This window comes from Scyliorhinus torazame, chromosome 8 (genome assembly GCF_047496885.1).
Source record: "Scyliorhinus torazame isolate Kashiwa2021f chromosome 8, sScyTor2.1, whole genome shotgun sequence".
Classification (NCBI taxonomy): Eukaryota; Metazoa; Chordata; class Chondrichthyes; order Carcharhiniformes; family Scyliorhinidae; genus Scyliorhinus; species Scyliorhinus torazame.
This window is the reverse complement of record NC_092714.1, coordinates 277641653-277661231: the sequence shown is the minus strand read 5'-3', so window position 1 is coordinate 277661231 and position 19579 is coordinate 277641653. Positions and strand designations below refer to the sequence as shown.

General features: G+C 48.9%; 1 protein-coding gene across 6 annotated transcripts in view; it reads right to left on the bottom strand.

Moving 5' to 3' along the window:
* The window catches only part of rbl1 (retinoblastoma-like 1 (p107)), a 133928-nt gene that overhangs the window by 16541 nt on the left and 97808 nt on the right, over nucleotides 1-19579 (bottom strand). For all 6 annotated transcript variants that reach the window (XM_072515382.1, XM_072515380.1, XM_072515381.1 and 3 more), the window contains 2 exons: nucleotides 18870-19084; nucleotides 11310-11474 (listed from right to left, as the gene is read on the bottom strand). In XM_072515382.1, the coding sequence (XP_072371483.1) occupies nucleotides 11310-11474; nucleotides 18870-19084 (380 nt within the window). The remainder of the gene's footprint in view (nucleotides 1-11309; nucleotides 11475-18869; nucleotides 19085-19579) is intronic.

The window sequence follows — 19579 nt, the reverse complement described above, 5'->3', positions numbered from 1 at the left end:
CCCCTAGTGCGGCTGATCACGTGGAACGTGAGAGGCCTAAATGGACCGATAAAAAGGGCCCGAGTGTTCGCGCACTTGAAAGGACTGAGGGCCGAAGTGGCTATGCTCCAGGAGATGCACCTGAAGGTGGCAGACCAAGTTAGGTTAAGGAAAGGATGGGTGGGACAGGTGTTCCATTCAGGGCTGGATGCAAAGAATAGAGGGGTGGCCATACTGGTGGGGAAACGGGTATCATTTGAAGCAAGGAGCATTGTAGCAGATAGTGGAGGCAGATATGTGATGGTGAGTGGCAGGCTGGAGGGAATGGAGGTCGTGTTGGTTAACGTATATGCCCCGAATTGGGATGATGCGGGATTCATGAAGCGGATGCTGGGACGTATACCGGACCTGGAGGTAGGAAACTTGATAATGGGGGGAGACTTCAACACCGTGCTGGACCCAGGGTTAGATAGATCCAGATCTAAGACCGGAAGAAGGCCGGCAGCGGCCAAGGTGCTTAAGGGGTTTATGGACCAAATGGGGGGAGTGGATCCACGGCGATTTCTTAGACCGAAGGCCAGGGAGTTCTCCTTCTTCTCCCAATGTCATAAGGTGTACTCCCGGATAGATTTTTTTGTTTTGGGAAGGTCGTTGATCTCGAGGGTGGAAGAAACTGAGTATTCAGCCATAGCTATCTCGGATCATGCCCCACATTGGGTGGACCTGGAACTAGGAGAGGAGAGGGAGCAGCGTGCACTCTGGCGATTAGATGTGGGATTGTTGGCGGATGAGGGAGTTTGTGGAAGAGTGCGAGGATGTGTCGAGAGATACCTGGAGGCCAATGACGACGGGGAGGTCCGAGTGGGAGTGGTATGGGAAGCACTAAAGGCGGTGGTCAGAGGAGAGCTGATCTCCATCAGGGCCCACAAAGGGAAAACAGAGGCCAAGGAAAGGGAAAGATTACTGGGGGAGATCTTAAGGGTGGACAAAGTGAGGTAGTTGATTCGGAGACCAGGGGCGAGTTTCTCCGACCCCCCACCGGGTCGGCGAATCGCTGGGGGCTGGCGTGAATCCCGCCCCCGCCGGTTGCCGTATTCTCCGGCACCGGATATTCGGCGGGGGCGGGAATCACACCGCGCCGGGTGGCGGCCCCCCCCCCCCCCCGCGATTCTCCGGCCCGAAGTCCAGCAGCTAAAATGCCTGTCCCGCCGGCGTAGATTAAACCACCTACCATACCGGCGGGACAAGGCAGCGCGGGCGGACTCGGGGGGGGGGGGGGGGGGGAGGAGAGAGAGAGAATCTGGCCCCGGGGGGGGGGGGGGGGGGGGGGGGGGGGGGTGTCCCCACGGTAGCCTGGTCCGCGATCGGGGCCCACCGATCCGCGGGCGGGCCTGTGCCGTGGGGGCACTCTTTTCCTTCCGCCTTCGCCACGGTCTCTACCATGGCGGAGGCGGAAGAGACTCCCTCCACTGCGCATGCGCGGGAATGCCGCCAGCGGCCGCTAACGCTCCTGCGCATGCGCCGCCCGGAGATGTCATTTCCACGCCAGCTGGCGGGGCACCAAAGGCCTTTTCCGCCAGCTGGCGGGGCGGAAATTTGTCCAGCGCGGGCCGAGCCCCTTAAGGTTGGGGCTCGGCCCCCAAAGATGCGGAGCATTCCGCACCTTTGGGGCGGCGCGATGCCCGACTGATTTGCGCCGTTTTGGGCACCAGTCGGCGGACATCGCGTCGATACCGGAGAATTTTGACCCAGGGTCTCAAACCTCAATAAATGAGATATGATGTATGAGCTGGCTATGACGGACTGGGAAACATTACTGAAAGGACAGCGGACAGCCAATTGCAGGTATTCAATGAACAAATAGGTGAACTCCAAAAGCTGTTTATTCTTATTTAGTGCAAGAGTAGAAAGGGAACTGTGGCCAAACCATGGCTTCAAGGGAAATTAGACATAGCATTAGATTCAAAGAAGACTCATACAAATTAATTAGAAAAAGCAATAAACCGGAGGATTGGGAATAGTTAAATTTCAGCAAAGGTAGACCAAGGGATTGATTAAGAAGGGGAAAATACAATTTGAAAAAAAAAAACTAGCAATAAACATAAAAACTGACTGCAAATGTTTCAATAGGTATGTAAAGAAAAAAAGATTGATAAAAACTAATGTAGGCCCCTTACAATCAGAAACGGGGGAATTCATAACAGGGAACAAAGAAATGGCTGAGGAACGAAATTCGTACTTTGCTTCTGTCTTCACAAAGGAAGACATGAACCATGTACCGGTAGTCCTGAGAAACACAAGTTTTACTGAGGAATTGAAGGGAATTAGTATTAGTAAAGAAATGATTTTATGGAAATTAATGGGATTGAAGGTGGACAGATCTCCAGGGCCTGATAATCTTCATCCCAGAGTATTTAAGGAGGTGGCCCTAGAAAGAATAGTAGATCCATTGGTGGTCATTTTCCAAAATGGTTCTGGAATGGTTCCTGCAGGTTGAAGGGTAGCAAATATAACCCCGCTATTCAAAAAGGGAGGTAGAGAGAAAACAGGGAGCTATAAACCAGTGAGGGGCAATTTAGCATGGCCTGCACATCTTTGGGTTGTGGGGGTGAAACCCACGCAAACACGGGGAGAATGTGCAAACTCCACATGGACAGTCGGCCAGAGCCGGGATCGAACCTGGAACCTCGACGCCGTGAGCATCAGTGTTAACCACTGCACCACCGTGCTGCCCAGCTGGAGTCCACGGGCGGCATGGCAGCACAGTGGTTAGCACAGTTGCTTCGGAGCTCCAGGTTCGATTCCCGGTTTTGGTCACTGTCTGTGCGGAGTCTGCACATTCTCCCTGTGTCTGCGTGGGTTTCCTCCGGTGCTTCGGTTCCCTCCCAGTCCAAAGATGTGCAGCTCAGGTGGATTGGCCGTGATAAATTGCCCTTAGTGTCCAAAAAGGTAAGGCGGGGTTACTGGATTACGGGGATAGGGTGGAGGTGTGGGCTTGGGTAGGCTGCTCTTTCAAAGGGACGGTGCAGGCTCAATGGGCCAAATGGCCTCCTCTGCACTGTAAATTCTACGATCAAGGATTTCATACCACAGCATTTTGAAAGCAGTGTAATCAGACAAAGTCAGCATGGATTTATGAAAGGAAAATCATGCTCGACAAATCTACTAGAATTCTTTGAAGATGTAACTAGTAAGAGTTGACCAAGGTGGATGTGGTTTAGTTAAGACTTTCGACAAGGTCTCACAGAGCAGATTAAAGTTAAAGTGCATCGGATTACGGGTAGTGTCTTGAGATGGATAGAAAGCTGGTTAGCAGACAGAAAGCAAAAGGTTGGAATAAATGTGTATTTTTCTAATTGGCATGCAGCCAATAGTGGGGTACCGCAGGGTTATGTGCTAGGACCTGTAATTGAAAATATGGAAAGATGTGTCATTTGAAACATGGAAGTCTGGCAATATCTGGTCTGAGAGAAACATGTGAGGATACAGGGAAAGATCCCACAAAGGGTTAACAGCAGCTGCTAGGAGGATTGTAAAATGCAGATAGCCTTGGTCAAGCAGGCTTAGCAAACAAGACAAACAGGATTTTGAATGAAGCCAAAAACAATGGCTCACACCTTCATTGAAAGTAACTATCTTAGTTAGCAGCTGGAAGAAAGGATGAGGTTCAGTTGAATTTGGTGATAATTCTAGGTGTGAAAATTTGCTAAACCAGGTAAATTAAAGAAAACTGGAGACTATCAGTCTACGAGAAACATAATTCAAAGCCAAAATCAAAGTCAAAATTATGAGCTGAGGACACAATTGGAAAATAAAACTATAGAAATGGCAGGAACCAAACCAAAAGTAACACCTCTTGAAGTCAAAGCATTTTGAACATCACAAAGGAAACAATGTAATCAGATCAATGAGATGAAGTCATGTCAAAACAAATATTTAGTTGGATTAGAAAGTTTAGATCAAAGATACTTTTTACACTTCCGGGTGCGGCGATGACCAGCTAAGTCGCACGTTTCGGCAGCTCCTGGTGGAACGGACTTTTGGGCTCTTAATAGGAGCCCCAACGGCAATTTTAACGGCTAAAAACCCTGTGCGGTAAACCAGAAGGGAATCCCCCCTGGACACGGATGGAAAAAGGAGAGGAAAGTGGCCGGATTGCGGTGGATCCTCTAGAGCAGCGGCCAGGAAGGCAAGCACAAAGCAAGATGGCGTCGGAAGGTGGCAATTTAATATGGGGCCCTGACCAACAAGAGTTCCTGCGGCGCTGCGTGGAAGAACTTAAAAGGAGATGAAGAAGGAGCTGTTGGCCCCGATATTACAGGCGATTGAAGGGCTAAAGGAGGAGCAAAAGACCCAGGAGCAGGAGCTTCGGGTCGTGAAGGCAAAGGCTGCTGAGAATGAGGACGAAATACAGGGCCTGGTGGTGAAGACAGAGATGCACGAGGCACAACACAAAAGGTGTGTGGAAAGGTTGGAGGTGCTGGAGAATAATGCGAGGAAGAATTTAAGGATTCTTGGTCTTCCCGAAGGTGCAGAAGGGGCGGACGTCGGGGCATATGTGAGCACGATGCTTCACTCGTTAATGGGATCGGAGGCCCCGACGGGCCCGATGGAGGTGGAGGGAGCTTATCGAGTTATGGCGCGAAGACCGAGGGCTGGAGAAATTCCTCGAGCCATAGTGGTGAGATTTCTCCGATATAAGGACAGAGAGATGGTCCTCAGATGGGCAAAGAAAACCCGGAGCAGTAGGTGGGATAACGCGGTGATCCGCGTATATCAAGATTGGAGTGCGGAGGTGGCGAGAAGGAGGGCAAGCTTTAATCGGGCCAAGGCGGTGCTGCACAAAAGGAAGGTTAAATTTGGAATGCTGCAGCCGGCAAGACTGTGGGTCACACATCAAGGGAAACACCACTACTTTGAAACGGTAGAAGAGGCGTGGACATTTATTGTCGAGGAGAAACTGGAATAGCCGGGCTAGAAAAAGAACGTTTGGGACAAAGTGGTGAGGTGATTACGTGGGGTGAAATGGGGGAAGAGATGATTTCCCAAGTTGTTAATCCTGCGACCCTGTAACTTTTCTCTCTTCCCCATGTCGTGGGGGAGGGAGGATGGGGAGCTGGGGGCGCTGGCCATTGGGGGCGGGGCCAAATGGGAAGCACGGGCTTTGTTCCCGCGCTATGGTAATCATGGCGGGAACAGGGAAGCAGGAAGGAAGGGGCCTCGCACAGTGGGGGCCGAGGTCACGGGGGAAGCCGAGGTCGGCCAGAGTTTGCTGACTTCTTGGAGCAACATGGGGGGTGCAATTACGCTAGAAAGGGATCTAGCGGGGGGGGGGGGGGGGTTAACTGGGTTGCTGCTGCTGGGGAGAAGGGGGAGCTGGTATGGGGTGGGGTGGTCGGGGCGGGAGGGCGCCGTTGGGGGGAGATACGGCTACGTGGGAACCGGGAGAGGAGCTGGATTGAAAAAGGAGATGGCTAGTCGACAAGGGGGGGGTAACGAGCCCCCCAACCCGGCTGATCACGTGGAATGTGAGGGGGCTCAACGGGCCGATTAAGAGGGCACGGGTACTCGCACACCTAAAAAAACTTAAGGCAGATGTGGTTATGCTGCAGGAGACGCATCTGAAACTGATAGACCAGGTCAGACTTCGCAAAGGATGGGTGGGGCAGGTGTTTCATTCGGGGCAAGACGCAAAAAACAGGGGGGTGGCTATATTAGTGGGGAAGCGGGTAATGTTTGAGGCAAAGACCATAGCGGCGGATAGTGGGGGCAGATACGTGATGGTGAGTGGCAGATTGCAAGGGGAGGAGGTGGTTTTAGTGAACGTATATGCCCCGAACTGGGATGATGCCAATTTTATGAGGCGTATGTTGGGACGCATCCCGGACCTAGAGGCGGGAAAGTTGGGAATGGGTGGAGATTTTAATACGGTGCTGGACCCAGGGCTGGACAGATCGAGGTCCAGGACCGGGAGGAGGCCGGCTGCAGCTAGGGTGCTCAAGGACTTTATGGAGCAGATGGGAGGAGTAGACCCCTGGAGATTTAGTAGACCTAGGAGTAAGGAGTTTTCGTTTTTCTCCTATGTCCACAAAGTCTATTCACGGATACTTTTTTGTTTTGGGAAGGGCACTGATCCCGAAGGTGACGGGGACGGAGTACACGGCTATAGCTATTTCGGACCACGCTCCACATTGGGTGGACCTGGAGATAGGGGAGGAAAAACAGCACCCACCCTGGAGAATGGACATGGGATTATTGGCAGATGAGGGCGTGTGTTTAAGGGTGAGGGGGTGTATTGAAAGGTACTTGGAACTCAATGACAATGGGGAGGTTCAGGTGGGAGTGGTCTGGGAGGCGTTGAAGGCTGTGGTTAGAGGGGAGCTGATATCTATCAGGGCACATAAAGGAAAGCAGGAGGGTAGGGAAAGGGAGCGGTTGTTGAAAGAACTTTTGAGGGTGGACAGACAATATGCGGAGGCACCGGAGGAGGGACTGTACAGGGAAAGGCAAAGGCTACATGTAGAATTTGACTTGTTGACCACGGGTAATGCAGAGGCACAATGGCAGAAGGCACAGGGTGTACAGTACGAATATGGGGAGATATGCGGATGATTTGTTGTTGTATGTGGCGGACCCGGCGGAGGGTATATCAGGTTGCTGGCCCACCAACTGAGGAAAAGGGGAGCAGCGAGGGAGATAGGGGGGTGAGAGATGAGGAGGGAGAGATGGAGCGGGGAGCGGAGAGAGTGAATGGAGTGTTCAAGGCATTTTATGAAAGATTATATGAAGCTCAGCCCCCGGAAGGGAAGGAGAGAATGATGTGCTTTCTGGATCAGCTGGAATTTCCTAAGGTGGAGGAGCAGGAGAGGGCGGGACTGGGAGCACAGATTGAGACGGAGGAAGTAGTGAAAGGGATTGGAAGCATGCAGGCGGGGAAGGCCCCGGGACCAGACGGATTCCCAGTGGAATTCTATAGGAAATATATGGACCTGCTGGCCCCGCTACTGATGAGAACCTTTAATGAGGCGAGGGGAAGCTGCCCCCGACTGTCAGAGGCAACGATATCGCTCCCCCTAAAGGAAAAAGACCCGCTGCAATGCGGGTCCTATAGGCCCATTTCCCTCCTGAATGTGGATGCTAAGATTCTGGCCAGGGTAATGGCAACGAGGATAGAGGACTGTGTCCCGGGGGTGGTTCATGAGGACCAAACTGGGTTTGTGAAGGGGAGACAGCTGAACACAAATATACGGAGGCTGCTAGGGGTAATGATGATGCCCCCACCAGAGGGGGAAGCGGAGATAGTGGTGGCGATGGATGCCGAGAAAGCATTTGATAGAGTGGAGTGGGATTATTTGTGGGAGGTGCGGAGGAGATTTGGCTTTGGAGATGGGTATATCAGATGGGTACAGTTGCTGTATAGGGCCCCGATGGCGAGCGTGGTCACGAATGGACGGGGGTCTGATTATTTTCGGCTCCATAGAGGGACGAGGGAGGGATGTCCTCTGTCCCCGTTATTGTTTGCATTGGCGATTGAGCCCCTGGCCATAGCATTGAGGGGTTCCAGGAAGTGGAGGGGAGTACTCAGGGGAGGAGAAGAACACCGGGTATCTCTGTATGCGGATGATTTGTTGTTGTATGTGGCGGACCCGGCGGAGGGGATACCAGAGATAATGCGGATACTTGGGGAGTTTGGGGATTTTTCAGGGTATAAATTGAACATGGGGAAAAGTGAGTTGTTCGTGGTGCATCCAGGGGAGCAGAGCAGGGAAATAGAGGATTTACCGTTGAGGAAGGTAACAAGGGACTTCTGGTACTTGGGGATCCAGATAGCCAAGAATTGGGGTACATTACACAGGCTTAATTTAACGCGGTTGGTGGAACAGATGGAGGAGGACTTTAAGAGATGGGACATGGTGCCCCTGTCACTGACAGGTAGGGTGCAAGCAGTTAAAATGGTGGTCCTCCCGAGATTCCTTTTTGTGTTTCAGTGCCTCCCGGTGGTGGTCACGAAGGCTTTTTTCAAGAGAATCGAGAAGAGTATTATGAGTTTTGTGTGGGCTGGGAAGACCCCGAGAGTGAGGAGGGGATTTTTGCAGCATAGTAGGGACAGGGGGTGGTTGGCACTACCGAGCCTAAACGACTATTACTGGGCCGCCAATGTTTCAATGGTGTGTAAGTGGATGGGAGATGGGGAGGGAGAGGCGTGGAAGAGATTGGAGAGAGCGTCCTGCAGGGGGACTAGCCTACAAGCAATGGTGACGGCACCGTTGCCGTTCTCACCGAAGCAATACACCACAAGCCCGGTGGTGGTGGCTACATTGAAAATTTGGGGGCAGTGGAGACGGCATAGGGGAAAGACAGGAGCCTCGGTGCGGTCCCCGATAAGAAATAACCATAGGTTTGTTCCGGGGAGAATGGATGGGGGATTTGGAACATGGCAAAGAGCTGGGGTAGTACAACTGAGAGATCTGTTCGTAGATGGGACGTTTGCGAGTCTGGGTGCACTGACGGAAAAATATGGGTTGCCCCAAGGGAATGCATTTCGGTATATGCAACTGAGGGCTTTCGCGAGGGAACAGGTGAGGGAATTCCCGCAGCTCCCGACGCAGGAGGTGCAGGATAGAGTGATCTCAGAGACATGGGTGGGGGATGGTAAGGTGTCGGACATATATAGGGAAATGAGGGACGAGGGGGAGATCATGGTAGATGAGCTGAAAGGGAAATGGGAAGAAGAGCTGGGGGAGGAGATTGAGGAGGGGCTGTGGGCTGATGCCCTACGTAGGGTAAACTCATCGTCCTCGTGTGCCAGGCTAAGCCTGATACAATCCAAGGTTCTACACAGGGCGCATATGACTGGAGCACGGCTCAGTAAATTTTTTGGGGTAGAGGATAGGTGTGCGAGATGCTCGAGAAGCCCAGCGAATCACACCCATATGTTCTGGTCATGCCCGGCACTACAGGGGTTCTGGGTGGGGGTGGCAAAGGTGCTTTCGAAGGTAGTGGGGGTCCGGGTCGAACCAAGCTGGGGGTTGGCTATATTCGGGGTTGCAGAAGAGCCGGGAGTGCAGGAGAGGCTGATGTTTTGGCCTTTGCGTCCCTAGTAGCCCGGCGCAGGATATTGTTAATGTGGAAGGAAGCCAAACCCCCGGGTGTGGAGACCTGGATAAATGACATGGCAGGGTTTATAAAGTTAGAACGGATCAAGTTCGTATTAAGGGGTTCGGCTCAAGGGTTCACCAGGCGGTGGCAACCGTTCGTCGACTACCTCACAGAAAGATAGAGGGAATGGAAAAGAAGACGACAACAGCAGCAACCGGGGGGGGGGGGGGGGGGGGGTTTAAAATTGGCCACGGTTATTTATATTGCTTTGTTGTTGTTCAAAAGAAAAACTATGTACTGTTATGTTTGGCCACAAAATTTTGAATAAAATATATTAAAAATAAAAGATACTTTTTACAATCAAAGTGAAAAATGTTATGACAATAACGTCATAAAAACTTAATAACTGTTAGAAAAATATATAAACCTAGAGACCAGAGCAGGAACTAACCAGAAGCAGAACTCAAGAGAGAGGGGAGAAGCAGTTCAGAGTCAGATTACAGTCAGCTCGGCCATGGGAAAGAGACAGGGCAGAGCGGCAGAGCAGCCGAGCTAAAATAGCTAATACATCTAAAGAAGACTAGAATTTAAAGAGGAGGCAGAGTCAGCTCAGAGATAGCCAGCAGAGTCAGCTATCACAGCTCGGTACATGGGAAAGATAGGACATAGCAATCGAGCTAACCAGCGAATACATCTAAAGAAGACCAGACTTTAAAGAAGATTGATTGTCAAGGTGGGCCTGAAGGTCCCTTCAACCAACCAGAAGGATCCAGAAGCAAGATCTTTTTCCTTTCTGTAAAGAAAGTATTTGCAGCTTTTAAAAGAAAAAATATAATAAAATAACTTAATTTAACCTGAAATTGTGGTTATTCCAAGTCTACTTTACTTACTTAGCAATGCGGGACCCAGGATCGATGCTACTAAGTGGTAAGTAGATGAAATCTTCGGAGAAGGTATGGGTTATACCGGGGGATAACTTGAAAACATAGTTTGACCAGATTAGCACCCACTGAAGCCTGTTTTGGAGTCGCGGATTGAGAATCCCTGTTTCACCTTTTAGAATGTCGGCCCTTTTTGATATCGGGGGACTTCTAAGAATAGTGGTGAGTTTTCGAAAACAGACCCCAACTGTCACATTATATGTTAATGATTTGGACGAGGGAACTAAATGTAGTATCTCCAAATTTGCAGATGATACAAAGTTGGGTGGGAGAGTGAGCTGTGAGGAGAATGCAGAGATACTTCAGCGGGATTTAGACAGGCTGAGTGAGTGGGCATATGCATGGTAGATGCAGTATAACGTGGATAAATGTGAGTTATCCACTTTGGGAGCAAAAAATAGGAAGGCAGATTACTATTTGAATGGGTGTAAATTGAGGTGGGTACTCAGCAAGACCTTGATGACCTCGTGGATCAGTCGCTGAATGTATGCATGCAGGTACAGCAGCAGTAAAGGCAAATGGTATGTTGGCCTTCATAGCGAGAGGATCAGAGTATAGGAATAGAGATGCTTTACTTGAATTGTATGGGGCATTGGTGAGGCCACACCTGGAGTATTATGTGCAGTCTGAGGAAGGATGTTCTTGCTATGGAGGGAGTGCAGCGAGGGTTTACCAGGCTGATTCCTGGGATGGTGGGACTGTCATATGAAGAGAGACTAAATCGGTTAGGATTATATTTATTGGAGTTCAGAAGAGTGAGAGGGGATCTCATAGAAACCTACAAGATTCTAACAGAATTAGACAGGGTAGATTCAGCAAGAATGTTCCCGATGGTGGGGGAGTCCAGAACTAGGAGTCATAGTTTGAGGATAAGGGATAAACCTTTTAGGATTGATGGGAGGAGAAATTTCTTCACCCAGAGAGTGGTGAATCTGTGGAATTCATGCCCACAGAAAGTAGTTGAAGCCAAAACGTTAGGCAATTTCAAGAAGGAATTAGATACAGCTTTTGGGAATAAAGGGATCAAAGGATATTGGGGGGAGGGGGGTGGGATCGTGGTATTGAACTTGATGATCACCCATGATCATAACGAATGGTGGAGCAGGTTCGAAGGGCTAAATGGCCTCCTCCTGCTTCTATTTTCGATGTATGTTTCCATGTAAGTAATGTTGCCCCTAATATTACACAGTTAAGATGCTAATTATTTTATTTTATTAGAAAACTGGTCGTAAATCTGCTAAATAACCTGAAACAGAAACACAAATGTGACCAATGTGAGCAAGAACGCACCTTTGATGGGCTCCGGTTAAATCTGTACATCATGGCTGTACGTGGCGTGAGGGAAGTGCCGTTCTTGTGAGGGGAGATATAGACTGCATGTCGCTGTGATATCCGCCGTGGAGATACAGGATGGGGTATAACATTTGGAAAAGGAGACAGTGGCGGTGCTTCCACCTGTCAAAGTAGAAATCAAAAGCTGTAATTTGATGTTGATACACCAGAATTAAATTCCATATAGCCAGTTTTAAAAATCAGCTATTAATCAAACCCAAAACCGATTATTCGGAAATTATAGAAGTCATAGAATCCCTACAGTGTAGAAGGCCATTGAGTCTGCATCAACGCTCCGAAAGAGCACCCTACCTAGGCCTACTCCCCACCCCATTCCCATAGCTCCACCTAACCTACACATCTTTGGACACTAAGGGGCAATTTAGCATGTTGAATCCACCAAACTGGCACATCTTTGTACTGTGGGAGGAAACCAGAGCACCCGGAAGAAACTCACCCAGACACAGGAGGAAAGTGTAAACTTCGCACAGTGACCCAAGGCTGGAATTGAACCCGGGTCCCTGGCGCTGTGAGGCAGCAGTGCCATTGTGCCACTCCATCATGCCTGGAGTGTATTCCACACACCATGGTAAAAGCTTCCCATTACATTAGATTTCTTTGCCCTACTAGAGCCAAACTAGCTTTTCCCAAGCACTAACTCACTGGATACAAGGTGTAAAAGAATACAGCAGACCAGAGAGTTTTTCCAACAATTTTCCCAAAGGAACCTTGAGCATTTCTTCATCGTATTGTTGCAAATACAACAACTACTACAGACTCAATTTTTGCTGGCCTTTTGGCCATGGCAGCTATCTACCCCACCAAACAATCCAGATGATGAAAATGGCCTCCTTGAAGGGCCAACCAGATCATGGTAGCAAGGCTGTAATAGACACCCAGCAGTGTGAGAAGACAAGTAGGGGTCAACACACTGCTGGTGTGTCAGCGTACAGCAATGTGATGCCAAAAGCCACCATTTATTAAGAAGAAATACTTATATTTCTGGATCATATTTCCACAGGAAATATTTGGAAAATGATATTCGCAATTTTAGAGGATTGAACAATACTTTAAGGACAAAAAGTAATCTGCGACAGTAGACAGTTAAGAATCTAATGAGCTAATCTTGATGCTGTTTCCTCATAGAATGGAAATAGCCATCAATTTGGTGGCTTGTCTCCATTATTCATTGTGCTGGGAGGTTCTTAATCTTTCTCAGACTGTAAATCATCAGGAATAAAGCAGTGTCAGACACTAAAAAATCAATCCAACCTTTGCAACAGAACCTGTAGTGGAGGAAAAGATAGCTGGGAACACCACCACCTGGAGGTTCCCCTCCAAGTCACTCACCATCCTGACTTGGAAATATATCGCCGTTCCTTCCCTGTCCTGGAATTCCCTCCCCAACAGCACGGTGGATGTACCTACTACCTACTGGCGCGGAAATGACATTGCCGGGCGGCGCATGCCTGGTATGGAGGGAAGATCTTATGAATTTGGCAACCGGTGGGGGCGGGATTCAAGCCAGCCCCCGGCGATTCTCCGACCCAGCGGGGGGGTCGGAGAATCCCGCCCCTGGTGCTACAAAAATGCAAGTTCTTTCTTTATTGCATGGGCTGGGATTAGTTCATTCAGCATGCAGTAATGGGGCTTAATCCTCAATGGAAACGCTGGTCGAGATACAGGGGGAAGCTCAACTCAAGTTTGAATCTATATAAATTCCAGCCAGCCAGAGGGAACGAGCTAAGTTACCTGCAACTCAAAAACTTCCTATGAAAGAAGACAAGGACGTACACACAACTGCCACGACAGACATTACTGGAAGAGTTACTGGACGCAAGCATACTAGATAAAGGAAACTGTAGCGACACTAGCGAGGTTTGCTAGTGTCACACGGGAGGGTTTAAACTAGTATGGCAGGGGGGTGGGCACGGGAGCAATAGGTCAGAAGGTGAGAGCATTGAGGGAGAACTAGGGAATAGGGACAGTGTGGCTCTGAGGCAGAGCAGACGGGGAGAAGTTGCTGAACACAGCGGGTCTGGTGGCCTGAAGTGCATATGTTTTAATGCAAGGAGCATTACGGGTAAGGCAGATGAACTTAGAGCTTGGATTAGTACTTGGAACTATGATGTTGTTGCCATTACAGAGACCTGGTTGAGGGAAGGGCAGGACTGGCAGCTAAACGTTCCAGGATTCAGATGTTTCAGGCGGGATAGAGGGGGATGTAAAAGGGGAGGCGGCGTTGCGCTACTTGTTTGGGAGAATATCACAGCTATACTGCGAGAGGACACCTCAGAGGGCAGTGAGGCTATATGGGTAGAGATCAGGAATAAGAAGGGTGCAGTCACAATGTTGGGGGTATACTACAGGCCTCCCAACAGCCAGCGGGAGATAGAGGAGCAGATAGGTAGACAGATTTTGGAAAAGAGTAAAAACAACAGGGTTGTGGTGATGGGAGACTTCAACTTCCCCAATATTGACTGGGACTCACTTAGTGCCAGGGGCTTAGACGGGGCGGAGTTTGTAAGGAGCATCCAGGAGGGCTTCTTAAAACAATATGTAAACAGTTCAACTAGGGAAGGGGCGGTACTGGACCTGGTATTGGGAAATGAGCCCGGCAGGTGGTAGATGTTTCAGTAGGGGAGCATTTCGGTAACAGTGACCACAATTCAGTAAGTTTTAAAGTACTGGTGGACAAGGATAAGAGTGGTCCGAGGATGAATGTGCTAAATTGGGGGAAGGCTAATTATAACAATATTAGGCGGGATCTGAAGAACATAGATTGGGGCGGATGTTTGAGGGCAAATCAACATCTGACATGTGGGAGGCTTTCAAGTGTCAGTTGAAAGGAATACAGGACCGGCATGTTCCTGTGAGGAAGAAAGATAAATACGGCAATTTTCGGGAACCTTGGATGACGAGTGATATTGTAGGCCTCGTCAAAAAGAAAAAGGAGGCATTTGTCAGGGCTAAAAGGCTGGGAACAGACGAAGCCTGTGTGGCATATAAGGAAAGTAAGAAGGAACTTAAGCAAGGAGTCAGGAGGGCTAGAAGGGGTCACGAAAAGTCATTGGCAAATAGGGTTAAGGAAAATCCCAAGGCTTTTTACACGTACATAAAAAGCAAGAGGGTAGCCAAGGAAAGGGTTGGCCCACTGAAGGATAGGCAAGGGAATCTATGTGTGGAGCCAGAGGAAATGGGCGAGGTACTAAATGAATACTTTGCATCAGTATTCACCAAAGAGAAGGAATTGGTAGATGTTGAGTCTGGAGAAGGGGGTGTAGATAGCCTGGGTCACATTGTGATCCAAAAAGACGAGGTGTTGGGTGTCTTAAAAAATATTAAGGTAGATAAGTCCCCAGGGCCTGATGGGATCTACCCCAGAATACTGAAGGAGGCTGGAGAGGAAATTGCTGAGGCCTTGACAGAAATCTTTGGATCCTCGCTGTCTTCAGGGGATGTCCCGGAGGACTGGAGAATAGCCAATGTTGTTCCTCTGTTTAAGAAGGGTAGCAAGGATAATCCCGGGAACTACAGGCCGGTGAGCCTTACTTCAGTGGTAGGGAAATTACTGGAGAGAATTCTTCGAGACAGGATCTACTCCCATTTGGAAGCAAATGGACGTATTAGTGAGAGGCAGCACGGTTTTGTGAAGGGGAGGTCGTGTCTCACTAACTTGATAGAGTTTTTCGAGGAGGTCACTAAGATGATTGATGCAGGTAGGGCAGTAGATGTTGTCTATATGGACTTCAGTAAGGCCTTTGACACGGTCCCTCATGGTAGACTAGTACAAAAGGTGAAGTCACACGGGATCAGGGGTGAGCTGGCAAGGTGGATACAGAACTGGCTAGGCCATAGAAGGCAGAGAGTAGCAATGGAGGGATGCTTTTCTAATTGGAGGGCTGTGACCAGTGGTGTTCCACGGGGATCAGTGCTGGGACCTTTGCTCTTTGTAGTATATATAAATGATTTGGAGGAAAATGTAACTGGTCTGATTAGTAAGTTTGCAGACGACACAAAGGTTGGTGGAATTGCGGATAGTGATGAGGACTGTCTGAGGATACAGCAGGATTTAGATTGTCTGGAGACTTGGACGGAGAGATGGCAGATGGAGTTTAATCCGGACAAATGTGAGGTAATGCATTTTGGAAGGTCTAATGCAGGTAGGGAATATACAGTGAATGGTAGAACCCTCAAGAGTATTGAAAGTCAAAGAGATCTAGGAGTACAGGTCCACAGGTCATTGAAAGGGGCAACACAGGTGGAGAAGGTAGTCAAGAAGGCATACGGCATGCTTGCCTTCATTGGCCGGGGCATTGAGTATAAGAATTGGCAAGTCATGTTGCAGCTGTATAGAACCTTAGTTAGGCCACACTTGGAGTATAGTGTTCAATTCTGGTCGCCACACTACCAGAAGGATGTGGAGGCTTTAGAGAGGGTGCAGAAGAGATTTACCAGAATGTTGCCTGGTATGGAGGGCATTAGCTGTGAGGAGCGATTGAATAAACTTGGTTTGTTCTCACTGGAACGAAGGAGGTTGAGGGGCGACCTGATAGAGGTATACAAAATTATGAGGGGCATAGACAGAGTGGATAGTCAGAGGCCTTTCCCCAGGGTAGAGGGGTCAATTACTAGGGAGCATAGGTTTAAGGTGAGAGGGGCAAGGTTTAGAGTAGATGTAGGAGGCAAGTTTTTGTTACACAGAGGGTAGTGGGTGCCTGGAACTCGCTACCGGAGGTGGTAGTGGAAGCAGGGACGATAGGGACATTTAAGGGGCATCTTGACAAATATATGAATAGGATGGGAATAGAAGGATACGGACCCAGGAAGTGTAGAAGATTGTAGTTTAGTCGTTCAGCATGGTCGGCACGGGCTTGGAGGGCCGAAGGGCCTGTTCCTGTGCTGTACATTTCTTTGTTCTTTGACATCTATGACCGACTGGTAGAAAGGGCCGGCACCGTACTGGACGCAACAAGAAACAAATGGGAGAACCTGGGGACCGAAATAGGGTGGGGACTCTGGCGAGAAACACTGCATAGGGTCAGCCTGACGCAACTAAAAGTGGTACATGGAGCCCACTTAACAAGAAACCGTATGAGTAGGTTCTTCCCGGAGGCGGAGGATAGATGTGAATGGTGCCAAGGAGGCCCGGCCAACCACGCCAACATGTTCTGGTCTTGCCCCAGACTTGCGGGGTACTGGACAGCCTTCTTCGAGGCAATGTCCAAAGTGGTGGGGATGCGGGTGGAGCCATGCCCGAAAGTGGCGGTCTTCGGGGTTTCAGACCAGCCAGATCTATTCCTGGGGAGGAGGGCGGACACCCTTGCCCTTGCCTTCCTGATCGCCCGCCTTAGAATCCTGTTCGGCTGGCGGTCAGCAGCACCACCCAAAGCTGCTGACTGGCTGTCCGACCTCTCGGAATCTCTCCAAATGGAGAAAATCAAATTCGCCATCCGAGGGTCAGACGACGGCTTCCACAGAACGTGGGAGCCATTCACCCAATTGTTCCGGGATCTGTTTGTGGCCAACGAACAAGCAGAAGAATAGCCAGGTAGCCAAGAAACAGGGGTGAGTAGCCAAAGCATGAGGGAGAGATAGACCGGGGAGAGAGGGCGTGGGGGGGGGGGGGGGCGACGACGACGATAGCTAAACCTAAGAGGAAAGCAAGGCGAACCACAGGAGGAGGAGGGGGGGGCGTGTGTAGAAAGGGGCAGAAGCGGGGGGGGGGGGAGGGGGAAGAGACAGGGAACAATAGAGGAGAACCAGGGAGGAGAGAGGCAGGGAAATGACAGACGGAAGGAGGGCACGGGAAACGATAACAAACTTGGCATCTACAGGAACAGAGAGCAAGGAGAATAGAGGCGGAAGACGGGAGGAATGGCTGAAGCGGAGGTGAGCGCGAGACAACAACGGCAGCAAAATCCGTTCGGGAGAAGCAAGTGACAACACCAACACCAGGTCCATTCGCATATTGCCGTCTGTAATTGTTTCTCCGGCATCCAAATGCCCCCCCCCCCCCCCCCCGCGCAAACAGATGCCTACTTGTGTTGTAAATAATTTTGCCAATTGGACTGAGTTGCTACTGTTAAGCTGGTGCATAAGACCTTACCAGTTACTTTATTTTATTTATTTTTTATTATTACTTTTTTTTTGTATGTTTGTGTGCCCTTCTCTTCTATATATATATATATTTATATCTTATTCTGTGTACATAACGGTAAATATACTTTGTTCAAACATTTATTTTAAAAAAGTTTGAATCTATATGAATATATCAATCTAAAAGTTCAGCTTCCTAGCTGGCTGTCTTGGATCTAAAAGGGCAGTTTTTGAAGATGCTAAATTCAGCATTTACTGGACACAATTAGGTGGGATCTTACCCACCTAATGGGATTGGATACAACCTTGGTTTTACACTGCCCAATTTTGTTGTCTGCTAGTGTTAATTATTAAAACTTCATTCACGCGATGTGGGCGCTGCTGGCTGGTCCCCAATACTCCCTGAGAAGGTGGTGTCAAAGGAATCATAGTGAGTTGCTGCAAAGCACCTCAAGTTGGTACACACTGCTGCCACTGTGTATCAGTGGTGGAGGGAGTGAAAGCTTAATGTGGTGCATGCTTTCTTCTGGATGGTGCTGAGCTTCTCGAGTGTTGTTGGAGCAGCTGCACTCATCCATGCAAGTGGGGAGTAGTCATCACACTCTTGACTTGTGACTTGTAGATGGTGGAAAGGGTTTTGGGAGCTCAGAAGGCGAGTTACTCGCAGCGGAATTCCCAGCCTCTGACCTGCCCTGGTAGCCACTGTATTAATATGGCCAGTCCCGTTCAGTTCCTGATCAATGGTAAGCCCCAGGATGTTGATAGTGGGCGATTGAGCGATGATAATGCGATTGAATGTCAAAAGGAAGTGGTTTGATTCTCTGTTGTTGGACATGACCATTGCCCAAGCTGGAATATTGTCTTGCTACATATGTAGAGAAACGTTAAAGGGATGGGGTGTAAAACTAATGTTGCACATGATCCTGTGTGGCAGGTTTGGTTAAAATCAGCCCCAATATATCAAACGGTTCAATCTTTTGAATTGAACTGTGCCCTCAAATCCACAATCTCTCCCACATACTGTTCGAGCTGTAAACACAAAGTGTATTATATTAAAGGGAGACATCTTAACTCTGCTTTATCATTTAGATCCAAAGGCAATAGGTGGATTTGCAGAATAGAAGGCATAAAAAAAAACTTGTAAAAACCCTAGAGGTAGCAATAAAATGGAATATGGAATTTAACTTTCTCACATAATGAGGGAGTTATAGGCCCTTAGTATTTGATAGTCAGAACAAGTTGCTACTTCCTTGCAAAATGAAATTTGCAATATGTGCTCCCCAAAACACCAATTGTAAAGCAATGCAGGAAGCCCATCAAATAAGAATGGAATTTGACCTATGAAATCATTTTGCACATCGAGCACTTCTATATTTCAGAAATGCTGATCCGCGTTCTCAAACGCTCAAGTTTACTTACCCCACACTCCAGTTTTACATTGGAGTACTTCAGCGCAAACTCTTTAATCCTGTTCACATAGATACCGTTATAAAACTTAATCAGGTCACCCCGCTCTTCCTCCACAGCTGTAGGATATGTTTTGGGCAATCTGGCTGGCGACACTGGAGGGTTGCTTGTCTCGTCAGGGCCAAGTGCATTGTTATTTTTCACGTTAGAATCATCACCACTGGGCACTAGAAGTGGCACAAATAAAAAGGAAAATAAAATTGTTATTCTCAAGTTTTAAGATAGACCTCCTAAAATAACTGATTACGCCAAGCAGAAAATGTCTTTTCAGTTTCCATTGTCAGTGAAAATCAAAGCAGGAGTGAACCCGGAGGGTAATTACAATTATTTTTAGTGTTACTCAAGGTACAGGAAATCGGTGCTGGGAAATATAACTGTCATTTTCTGTGCTCCCAGATCAGAAGGGCAAAGACCGAAAGACGTGCTTGTTAGGTGAATTGGACATTCTGGATTCTCCCTCAGTGTACCCAAACAGGTCGAGGACAGCAGTGGCTCAGTGGTTAGCACTGTTGCCTCACAGTGCCGAGGTTCAATCCCGGCTCTGGGTCACTGTCCGTGTGGAGATTGCACATTCTCCGTGTTTGCGTGGGTTTCGCCCCCACAACCCAAAGATGTGCAGGGTAGGTGAATTGGCCAAGTTAAATTGCCCCTTAATTGGAAGA